A 12325-nucleotide genomic window follows, 5' to 3' on the forward strand; every position below is an offset into this window, starting at 1 on the left:
CTCCTGTGCAAAATATTTGTGAATCTGGACATTAACGTCTAGCAGTGATTGATTGAATAATCTTCAGCCCATAGCTAGATTACATTTTAGCTGTGATTGCTCCTTAGTTATTGAAAGTTTCTAGTCAGCCAGGCTGATTTAGCGCATTGTTTGTGTATTATGTACATTATTTGATGCATTTATACATTTGGAGTGCCTGGCAATCATTCTTATGGCAGCTGTTTCTTATTGAAAATTGATTATATTGGTCCAAGTCGGTAGTTTATGTCCTTCAAGGGGATCCACCCACCATGCCGCGGAACTGCCCGGTCCAGATAGCGCATGACGGCTTCCGATACCTCAGCATCTACGAGACGCTGAGCTCGGAGCTTCGTTTTGCCCGTAATTTAGAACCGCCCATACAGAGGCTGAAAAGCGATGTCAAACACTGGAAATCCCTCCCCCTCTCCTTGTTAGGCAGGGCGGTCCTTTTCAAAATGATGGCCCTGCCTCGTTTTTTGTATGCTCTCCAGAACACGATGGACCCAGTCCCAGCGTCCTATTTTAAAGAAATAGAGAATCTCCAAAGGGAACTCCTTTGGGACGGCAGGCCCCGAATTGCGTTTTCCAAGTTAACCCTTAACTGGTACGACGGGGGCATTAGTCTTCCCGATATTATTGGGCGTCCCATCTCGTGGCCATCAACCATGGAATTTATGGCCGCCCCGACGATGCCAGGTACACCATGGACAGATGGCTGCTCCCAGGGGGAGATTACAGCAGAGCATTGTACGCCAGACCCTGTAGATTCCCTCTCACTGGACCTACGGCACACTCCATCCGTGTATGGCATGCGGCCAATAAGCACCTGAAATGGGACGATTAGCTCACTCTGGCTACTCCACTGTGGAGCTCCGAGAGACTGCGGAGCCTTTGGAAATCCAAGGGCTTTGACAAATGGTACCTCATTGGAATTTCACAGATTAAAGCTGTCTGGGGTGAGGGGACGGTTCTCCCCTTCACTTCTCTCAAACAGCAGTACAGCTTGGCAGACACCGAGTATTCTCGGTATCTCCAAGTACGGCATGCATTGCTTACTCAGGTGCCCGGTAATACAACACTCCCGGAAGCCTCCCCCCTGGAGGATAGATTGCTAGACGGACATCTCCTGGAAAAGACCATTTCTCTCATTTATAGAAAACTAATCAATAACATGGCAGACCCGCTACAGGCCCTCAAGGAGAAATGGGTCAGTGATGGCTTAGAACTTGATGACGAGGACTGGCAAGGGGCGGTTTCCTCCCCGAAGAAAGTTGCTATCCAGACCAGGCTGAGGTTGGTGCAGCTCAAAATATTGCAAAGGATCTACATCACAGGGCCTTGCTTGGTCCGGATGGGTAAGGTAGAGAGTGGAGAGTGTAGAAGAGGGTGTGGGGAAATAGGGACGTTCATCCACATTTTGTGGAACTGCCCGCATATACAATCATACTGGAAAGACATACACCACACACTGCAGGAAGTCCTGGGTATAGACATACAGCCGGAGGCTCGAAGGTGTATACTAAATGTTTGGGAGCCTACAGATCTCAACACGTACACTACGCAATGGGCCACACTAGCATACATGATAGCGAAAAGGAACATGGCACAGCAGTGGGGAGCAAGCCAGCCACCCCAATTGAGAAAGTGGGAAGAAGACCTAGACTGGTGCATGTTTAGGGAAAAGTCAGTTTACGTGGCCAGAGGGTGCCCTGGGAAGTGGAGCAGGGTGTGGGGAGCTTGGAATCAATACAGAGGAGATCTGTCCCCCGCCTTCTCGACAGATCAATACTGAAACTCTCGAAACCCCTTGATTTAGCCAATATGATAATTGTGACCTGTTTTGTGATGTTAATGATGGAAATATGGAACGGTGAAGTCGCTTGCTCTTAATTACTTGATGTGATTTATGTCGAAACTATTTAATAAAAAGAATTATAAAAAAATTAAAAAGTTAAAAATTGATTATACTTATTTATCAATCTGACAAATATGGCAATCAAAGCATGCTCTCTATGAAGTGCCTTTGAATTGTACTATTTTTGCTATTGACAAATTATGTGTAATTTGTAAGAGTTTCTTTCTCTTATGTTACTATACTTTGTCATTTGTTTTCACAATTTATTGTAAACTATGTTATGAAATGACATTTAAAGATAAAGTACAGTAAGAACAATTTGTTAAATCACAGCAAATTGAAGACTTATGGGATTGGCATGTGATGAGATTACGTGCATTTAGGTTTAGGTTCAGGTTTGCATACATTAGAGTGGAAAAAAAAAACTATTGTTCATCCAGATTGATTTACCCCATAGTTGGACTATCCAGTGTGGTACACATTTGTACTAAAGTGGTATTCAGTTACTCCCACTGATAGTCTTTCGTTTGGATCTACACTTTTTGTAATACTTTTTCTGTACAAAGTTTCAGAACATATAACTTTTTTTCCCAAGCTTTTAACAATCCAACCTGACCAGTGTCCTCTTAACAGCACAAATTATGTTTGTTCTTCAGGTCTTGAAAATTTTCACCGACTTCTTATCCTTCATGGTGCTCTTCAACTTCATTATCCCAGTCTCCATGTATGTAACTGTTGAGATGCAGAAGTTTTTGGGATCCTTTTTTATTTCTTGGGACAAAGAAATGTATGATGAAGAAATAAAAGAAGGTGCTCTTGTTAACACTTCGGACCTCAATGAAGAGCTTGGGCAGGTCAGATTTCCATTCTTTCCTACTGGATGAAGTTAATACCTCATTTTGCATACCTCCTGTGCATGATATTTACCATATTGTACTATTTTCTATGCAGTGAGTTGTAGTTTAGTTATGTATGCCATTGATGAACAAATTAAGATATTTTAGAAATACAGATGGGATGTAGAACTAGTGAATGTTGTTAATTAATATTATATTGTACAATCCATACCAGCAAACAAGAAGACGCATACAAGGAGATTGTTTTTCTGTGTTTTATTCTCTTTTTTTTTTTTTTTTTTTACAAAATATATATGATTACATAAACAGAACTAAACGTTGGAGAAAATACTTCAGGAAATCTTCTTGCCTCAGTAATTGCTTTTCCCGCTAAGACAGCAGCCCTTCTGTATTCAATTAAACATCTGAGAGCAATCCCTCCCAGTTTCTCTTAGTTCTCAATTAATAATGAACAATGTATACCTTCCAGGATTACTTTAAATAGTTCTTTGAAATTAACCTGTGCTTAACGCTCTGGCACAAAATCGTCAGGTTTAATTTGGAGACAATGTATAAATTATTTATGCACCACTTCAAACACTGATAAAGTGAGAGCATAACATAAGAAAAACCCACACCAATCTAGAAAAATAAATTAAACTTAAATAATTTAAGAACAAAACATCAAAAATCCACTTAGTAGAGTTGGAGATATGCAGTTTAAAAGGTTTTGCAGAAAAGTAGCACTTAGAAGCAAGAAGTGCCAATTGCAGTTATTTGGTCACAATGGACAGGGTCCAAGTCACAAACGCGAGCCGCCCACAATGGGCTATATACAGGACTGAGTCCAGTCTGCTGTACTTGTGTCCTGGGTGTCAGTAGCAAAGTCCTTGCATTGGCCTGCATGGTTGTTGAGAAGCCATCAGCTGGAGTTTGCTGTGCGAGGACCTGCATCGAGGTGTGTTGTGCTGCGTCGGTGAAGCCGTTGATCAGGAGCTATGGTGCTCGGGTTGAGATGCGTTGCAATGAGTTGAGGCTGATGAACCCGTTGGGGCTGTGAGGACTTGCGTTGAAATGTGTTACTCTTAGTCGAGATGCGTCGAGCTGGGCCAGTAGTTGGCCTCGAGATGCGTTACCCTGGGTCAGTGCTTGTGAAGCCGCTGAACAGGAGCTGTGATATGCGGTCCTGCCTCAGGATGTTTCGATTTGGAATGGGTTTCGGCATCGAGGTGCATCATGCTGGGTCAGTGCTTGCGAAGCGGCCGACCAGAAAGTGCAATCGAGTTGCATCACCGTAAAGAGCCTGTTTCCCTGTAGCTTGGAACAGGTTGTCAGCCAACTAGCCCAGGGAGTTACTTGAGGTCCTGCTTCCACATGCAGCAACAGAAGAGTAGTCCTTCTGCAGGAGGACAACAGGGCAGCAGAGCCACAGAGCTGTTGGACAGTCCTTCTTGCAGCAGAGCAGTCTTTCTTCTGAGGTTTCCACAGATCCAGAAGTGATCCGAAGTGTTTGATCTGAAGGTCCAATATTTAGACCTGGTGCCCACTTTGAAGTGAGAATAGCTTCAAGAGATTTCCCCCCCCCCCCCCCCCCCCCACTGATATGTCTGTAATTTCCTTCCTCCATGACCTGGCCCCAGATTGTCTGGGGTCACAATAGACTAGTGTGAATTCCTTTGTGGGTATGCTGGGGCAGTTCCTTTGAGGTGCAAGTGTGGTAAGTGACATCCCTGACCCCCCATTCCTGCTAGATATAGCCCATCATGCTCACACCCAGTCTATCTTTGTGACACTGTCTGGGAGGAATACACAAAGGCCAATTGCCAACTACACTTAGTCATGTAATCCTGTAACAGGCTACAGGCACCAAATGGTTAGGCCAGAAAAATTCCAACTTTCTAAAAGTGAAATTTTCAGAATTGTGACCTAAAATCCGACTTAGCCGGGAGTAGCCACAAGATGGCCGACTAGCAGCTCCGCCAGCCCACAACTTTATCCGTGCTTGAATCCTGTTCCCTCCACCGTATCCAGCCCAGCATGCAACTGCTGAAACTTAAGTAATACCCGTCGAGAGGATAGAGCCGACCCTGAACTGGAACACCATTCATGAGAGGCCGGATGGAAGAAATTGCAGCAATTGTCTCCCTCATCTAACAAGACGGTGGTCACAAGGTGAAGGCCTGCCTAACAGCGGAGACCAACCCGCCCCTGGACCATCGCGTGGGTGGTTCCGAACCCCTGGAGGTCCCTAGATCTCAGTGCTGAGAAAGGAGGGGGTGAACCCATGGCGGGGCCCAGGGGGCAGAGAGGAGCGGCAGCGGCACTGACCTGGAGGTGCAACAGGTTCTGGGCCGTGAGCCCAGAACCTGGGGATGGAGGGACAGCGAGCCCCCTGAGCGAGTAAGAATCAGGGCGGGACTCATGCTGACCAAGTGGCCTCGGGCCCCCATCAGCGCTCCGAAAACGGGGCACAGAGCAGCTGAGCAGCAGTGAGAGGGCCGCCTCGTTGGCCTGGGTTGGGCAGCGAACCCTTAGAAAGGTATGAGACATCCACACCTGAACCACTAAATACCTGTAAGGTGCAGCCCCAAAGCCTGGGAGGGACCTTGGCCATCACAGATGGGGGCCACACTTTGGGTCCTGAGGCCTAAGGCGAGCACTGAGAGGCAGACTTGGCCCACTCCCCCACTGAACACCCCTGGAGTGGGCCACATAACCCGGGGGGGGTGCCTCCTTGCACCCTAGTGGCCCAGACTGATCGAAAGTAGTCAAGGCGAAGGGCACATCATCCACTTTGGCCCCTCAACAGAAGAGACCTGAGACAGAGCAGGGGACGTTCGAGGCTCCCCCTCTTCCCCTTTGTGTTCTACCACACAGAGGCTTGAAACAACTGGAGAGACAGGGAGAGCACGTACTGGGGAGAATCTGCCCCTGACGAAGAGACACTGGAACTGCCATACCCCCAAGAGCCGAGTGCATCTGGGTGACTGCTACCACAGAATAACATCTGGGAAGGCGTACTCTGACAATTCCAAACAAGAAAACAGGTTCATCAATGGAGGTAAGGCATACTCTACCACAAGCCCTGACAAGGAAGAACTGGCACAGCAGGGGGATAGAAATTAATTACTTCCCCTGGACCCACACGGATATTATCTCCTCCGACCCCATGAATAGACTGGTCAACAATTCACGGCAATGCAGACTTCCCTTCCACACCTCATAAATGTGGCCAAAGATCAAGAAACCAAGCCACAGAGACAGGGCAAGAAGGATAGATATAGCAATACAGTCACCCCCCCAGGCTGAGCAAGTAGAAAATCGACCCTCAATATCTGATAACGCGATGTTTATACAGGCCATATATGCTTCTAGAGATACACTAGAGGGAAAGCTAGGCGAGGTCTGATCGGAGATTACCCTACTGTGTCAGGACCGGTGCTGAAAGAGTGACACAGGCATAGGGTAGAATCTCTGCAGTAGAGGACACGACTCACACCATGAGTAAGGAAGTTCTCGAACTGCACACAACCTTGAAAGAAGTGACATGGAGAGTGGATGATGTAGAAAATCGTGCGAGGCAAAAACATCCTTCGCTTCGTTGGATTCCCCGAAGGGATTGAGAGCTCGGTCATGTGGAAATTCCTGAGGGGATGGTTGAGAGAATCCCTTCCTGACAGCCCAATTTTTGTCCTCCTTCGAGGGGGCACACAGTGCCAGACCATCTGTGGAGGGGTTGCATCACGCTTCCTGATTGCCCACTTCCTTAATTTTGTTTATTTTTATTTTTTTAAATCTTTATTTACAAGTTTCATGTGAGATGCATACAATACTTGGTTGCTCACTGTAGTTTGCATTTCAACAATACGCAATGCAGCATAGACAACTATTACATTTTGTAAAACTTTTGCCCTACACCTGACCTCCTTTGTTCAATCACAAAACCCTCTTTCCAGCCGAGCCCCACATAGCCACCGACCATACACTATTGATGAGTTGTGTAGATTTACGATCTAAAGCTCAGCCGGAAACAGCCTAACCCACCCCAGTAGTAACAATCCCGTGTGTCTGTTGCACGTCAGATGGTGCACTCAGTGCTAGCTAATAACTTTTGAAGGGCTCCCAGATATCTTTCAGGCGCGACGGCCGTGGCTGGGTGCTAGCATACAGATTGCCGTTTGTTTTGCAATAGGTTAAGCTTTTGAGCCAGCCTTTTAACGTTGGGGGGGGGATTTACGCCCCATTTAATAGTTATCTCTCTCTTCGCCAGTAATAACCCAATTGCCACAAATTTACGGATCCCCTTCGGGAAACCAAGAACATAGCCGAGCAGTGCAGGTGCAGGAATTGGTGCAATTTCCAGTTCTACCATTTCCCCAATTACTTTGAACACTTCACGCCAATAAGCCTCTTCCTTAATTTTAAGAGAGGCGAGACGGTTGGGGAAATTCGTCATGCCAAGGCAAAAAAAATTATATTCCCCGACTACTCCAGGGAGGTAGAAAAGCTAAGACGCATTTTCGACTCCGTAAATCCCAAACTCAGTGCACTGAACATACAATACATGCTCGTATTCCCAGCCAAACTCAAGGTCATCTTTGAAAATAGGTCACTCTTCTTCCAGATCCCAGAAGAGGCGTGGACATGGGTAGAAGAACCACCTGCACGGCGACCAGACAGAACAGAAGGGAACAAAACCTTCAGGGATTGGCAGCTGGGGATGAGTCCCAAAATTGCAACAGATTGAGAGAAGGCACCGAGAGTTCAAAACACTCACCTGAGGAGAAATCCACCCCCTGCCCAAGTGGAGCCTGTTCCGTCTTGGATTATCCTCAGACATTGAGAAAGGCACCCACAACAGTGTAAGGAGGAAACTACAGGCCCAAAACAGAGGGGTGTTCGCTATGGACTTTTGAGACAACCCCCAATCCACCGATTCAGAGCAGGAACACCCATTAATGACTTAAATCACTAACTTGGAAACTGAACATTCTGCACCCAAACAGCCGGGGCTGGATGAGGGCTCATAACTTAATGAAGCTTAGGGCCAGGTTTGTCCTAGTGGAAGAGGTTGAGATGGACGGAACTTTCAAAGGATCCAGAATCGCAAAGAAAGAAGACTGCTGACCCCATCCAGTTGTTTGTTTGTTTATCCACAGCAGAGTATGGGGTAAGGCCTCATGTCCATTTTTGTTAAAACAAGGCCTTCAAGCTGATGTCATTTCCTTTATTCAAAGTGGATCTGGAGTTCTGCTGCCTAGTTTGTCAGTCTTTCCACAACTCTAAAACATTTTCAGTCAGTTTCCTAGAGAAGATGGCTCCCCCAAAGACAGCAGTATTTAAGTTGTGCTATACCTGCAGAAAGCAGATGTTGGTTACAGTCCCATTTTCATGTGTCTTTGGAGCCAGTGCTCTGGTCACACTTCATAGTAGTACAAAATATTTGCCTTTATACACCTTAAGGCAATCATGAAGCGGGAGACAGAGCATTACACTACTGAGCACAAGAAAAGCTCATGTTTGAAACAGCTTCACCTTCTCCTTCCGAGTTGTGGGGCCCTGTTGGTCATGGGGTCTGTCCCCTCGTGGATTCCTAAATCGAAGTTGATGACGTGACTTAAGTGAAAAAGCCTAAATGGAATTCAACCCCTTCTTGCACTTTGAGTGCTGCCTTCAGTACTTCTCGTCTGATTCCAAAGGTCACCCTCACCCCATAATGGCTACTGATTCTGAATCCCAGTGTGCTCTGAAATCCATAAACCATTGTTGACACCGCAGAAGATAGCCTTCAAGTAGGCCATTGTCGGGACACCATGGGGAGTTGGCGCTATACAATTTATCTACCCTTTCGTAATAAAGCCGTACACCTGGACTGTCTTTAGGGCATGCTTTTTTATTTATTTGTAGGCAACTGAACTTAAAAGTCCATCACGCGGTTCTTGTCCTGTCTCTCCCGCTGTCACGGAGAATCTGGCTGGTTATTCAGGGCTCCGTATCCTCCCGAAAGATGTGGGACATGTGGAGAACAAAAGAAGAAACCACTGGTCAGTGGGGAAGTCTTTCAGACTTCAAATAGCAGGGAAGGGATTGTGAAGGACCACCGAGCGCTACCTCCATGTGGAAGAAAAAAGAAACAAAACGGTGTCCACCCGCAAAATACTACCCGTTCCCTCCCAGTGACAAAGAAAACCCCTTTATGCGGCAAAGTACCTGCTCCAGCCATGCTCCTCCTGGAGAGTGGCGGGGCTGCGCGTGGTGTTGCTGGCCTACTGGCTCACTCCTGCTGTCCGGCTCCTCCTGTTGAGCTTTGGGACCTTTGGTGGTTCGGCAGTCTCTCTCGTTCCTCTCAGGCATCTTCCTCGGTCGGTTCCTCTCTCTGGTTCCCCTCACGCGCGCCTCGTCATCCAACTCCTTCCGTCTTCTTGTCGGCGTCCGTCCCTGATAGGATGGCATGGGCTGACGTCATCCCCTCGAACTCCACCTGTCGCCCTTTCCATGAGGAATTAAAGGGGCTGCTCACGTCCTGCATACGGAGCAGCAAAACGTCAGTTTCCTGACTGTCCAACGACTCCCGGTCCCCAAGGATTTCCTTACACATCCCCTAGGATTTCCCCGATCAGGGGAAAGAGGATAACGGGACAGATAGTCAGCATTCCCCTGCTCCGTGCCCTTACGGTGACGGACCTCGAACTGAAAAGACTGGAGGGTCAAGAACCATCGGAGAACTCGATTGTTGCACCCCTTGTTCCATTGGAGCCAAGTTAAGGGGGCATGCTCAGTGTATAACACAAAGGGCCAGCCCTCAAGGTAATACCACAGCTTCTCTATTCCCCATTTCACAGCCAGGCACTCCTTTTCAATCGTGGGATAGACCCTTTCCCTTGGAAACAGTTTTCTGTTGATGTATAGGACAGGTCTTTCAACACCCCCGCTGTATTGCTGTGACAGAACTGTTCCTATACCCACCCCAGAGGCATCTGTTTGGAGGAGAAATGGCTTTTTGAAATCAGGTGTCACTAACATTGGGGAAGTGGATAGGCCGTTTTGAGGTCCTGGAAGGCCGTTTTCTCAGCGACCGAGGGGAAGCTGAGGTTGTCTTCTTTAGTAAGTCCGTGAGGGAATTGGCAATTTCCGAAAATTGCGGGATTAAATGCCGGTAATAACCTACTAGTCCCAAGAAGGCTCTCAGCTCACGTTTGGTAGTGGAAAATGGTGTGTCCTGTTTAGCCCTTACTTTTTCGGTCTGTGGCTCTATTAGACCTTTTCCCAACACGTATCCTAAGTATTTCACTTTCTGAAATGTGAATCTGGATTTTTTTGCGTTGATGTGCAAGCTGGCATCTCTAAGCTCAGAAAGGATAGCACTAAGATGGGCCAGATGTTCTTTCCATGACTTACTATACACGACAATATCGTCTAAGTGGGCTGAGGAGTAGGTCAGGTAAGGTGCTAGCATTGTATCCATCAGTCTCTGGAAACTGGCTGAGGCCCCGTGTAACCCGAAGGGTAGTACCGGGAAGTGGTAGAGGCCATCAGGTGTGGTAAAAGCCATCTTTTCGTGATCGTTAGGATTCAGGGGAATTTGCCAATACCCTTTGGTGAGGTTGATGGTGGAGATGTAACAGGCTTCACCTAGGCGTTCTATCAACTCGTCAACCCTGGGGAGGGGGTAGATGTCGTTTTTCGATATCCGGTTTACCGCCCTAAAGTCGATAAAGAACCAGATGCTCTCATCCGGTTTTGGCACCAGTACAACAGGAAGACAACAGTTGCTATGGGAGGGTACTATAACTCCCATTTCCAGCATCTGGGACACTTCTTTTTGGGGGCGATACGGCGGGCTTCAGGGACCCTGTATGGCCTTTATTTAACTATCTTCCCCTCTTGGGTTGGGATGGAATGCATGGTCAGAGGAGTCCTTCCTGGCTGGTCTGAAAATACATCCTTAAAGGAAAGGAGGGTGTGTATTGCCTCGTTCTGATTGTCTGTCAAGTCGGTGTTAATGATAGTAGCGTCAACAGTAGGTGATAGGTTTTCTACAGTGGAGACACTATGTGTACCTTTAGGTGGAGGACCTAGCCATTTCTTTAAAAGGTTTATATGGTACATCTGGGTCTTGGTGGTGGAAAGGGCTAGGATATACGTGGTTTTTCCTATTTTCCTCTAAACTTGAAAGGGTCCTTGCCACTCCTTCTTCAACTAATGTGTGGAGGAGCGAAGTAAAGCCAAGGCCCAATAACCTATGCTCAGTTCTCTCCACCTTTTCCCTTTATTGTAGAAATATTTCTGATTCTCTTGGGCTTTCTCTAAGGTCTTGTGGGCCAGGGTTCTCAGTTTGTGTAGACGGGCTTTTATTTGATTGGCGTAGTTTAATAGGGACTGGGCTACTTGGGCCCCATCCTTCTCCCAGATTTCCCTGGTTATCTCCAGAAGCGTATGGGGTTTTCGCCCAAAGAGAAGCTCAAAAGGGGAAACCCCATGGCTGCTTTGTACCTGGCTTCTGAGGAAAAATAGGGCCAAAGGAAGAAGTTGGTCCCAATTCCTCCTATCCTCAGTCAACATCTTCTTGAGTGTGAGCTTGAGACTGCCGTTGTAGCGTTCGACAAGGCCATCAGTCTGGGGGTGGTACACAGACATTTTGATATGTCTTATGTTCAGTTGTCTACAGACCTGTTTCATTAATCTGGACACAAAGGGGGTCCCTTGGTCCGTGATAATCTCCCTGGGAAACCCTATCCTTGAGAAGACCTCTATCAGTCGCTGGGCTATAGTGGTGGACGTAGCGGAGCGTAAGGGAAGGGCTTCCGGATACCGGGTAGACTAGTCTACTATGACAAGAACATACTGGTAACCCCTAGTGGACTTGGGAAGAGGACCTATGAGGTCCATCCCAATGCAGTCAAAAGTTTGCCAATGATGGGAAGGAGGTTCAATGGCACTCTTGGAGGGATGTAAGGGTTTATTTTTTGGCAAATTGGGCACTCTTGGCAATATTTCTTTATCTGAGCATGGACCCCCGGCCAGAAGAAGTTCTGTAGTATTGACTGCGCTGTTTTGTCCGCCCCACAATGTCTCGCAAGGAGATGGGCATGAGCAAAGAAAAGGATCTGGTCTCGGAACCCTGTAGGTACCAACAGCTGTGGCTCCTCACCTTCCAGTGCTACTCTATACAGAAGGCCATTTTGCTCTCTGAAGCAAGGATATGTCTGTCGTGGGGTATTCTTTATCTCTGGCGCTCTGCCAGGCTTACTGAGACTACTGTCGTTTAGTTGGGCGGTCCTGAAATGTGTATCCAGGGCCCAGGGTTTGGAAGTCAACAGACCATTATGGGTCTGTTATCATTGAAAACGTGGCTTTTTAACCATTAATCATTTAAGCAGTTATAATTTCCGCGGTCTGTCTGGCGCCGGGAAACCCTTTTGGGTAGATGTTGCGCCTTATAAATTTAATTAATAGTAATAATAATTATAATATGGGGCTTTTGGGGCCGGGAGTACTCTTCAGGTTCCCTAAAAGAAGGCTAGAAAAACAGGGGTTGTCTATACATATTATGAGGGGTTCAGGAAGGTAAGGTAGGACTCCTACTTCTGGCTGGGTTTCTATGCCGAGTTCA

The 12325-nt window shown here is 47.1% G+C and overlaps 1 protein-coding gene across 5 annotated transcripts in view; it reads left to right on the forward strand.

Moving 5' to 3' along the window:
* ATP11C (ATPase phospholipid transporting 11C (ATP11C blood group)) overlaps positions 1–12325 on the forward strand; it is an 804025-nt gene that overhangs the window by 529679 nt on the left and 262021 nt on the right. For all 5 annotated transcript variants that reach the window (XM_085607959.1, XM_085607958.1, XM_085607957.1 and 2 more), the window contains exon 12: positions 2533–2730. In XM_085607959.1, coding sequence (XP_085464085.1) covers positions 2533–2730 — 198 coding nt within the window. The remainder of the gene's footprint in view (positions 1–2532; positions 2731–12325) is intronic.

The sequence above is a fragment of the Triturus cristatus genome, chromosome 5_2 (assembly GCF_964204655.1).
Source record: "Triturus cristatus chromosome 5_2, aTriCri1.1, whole genome shotgun sequence".
Classification (NCBI taxonomy): Eukaryota; Metazoa; Chordata; class Amphibia; order Caudata; family Salamandridae; genus Triturus; species Triturus cristatus.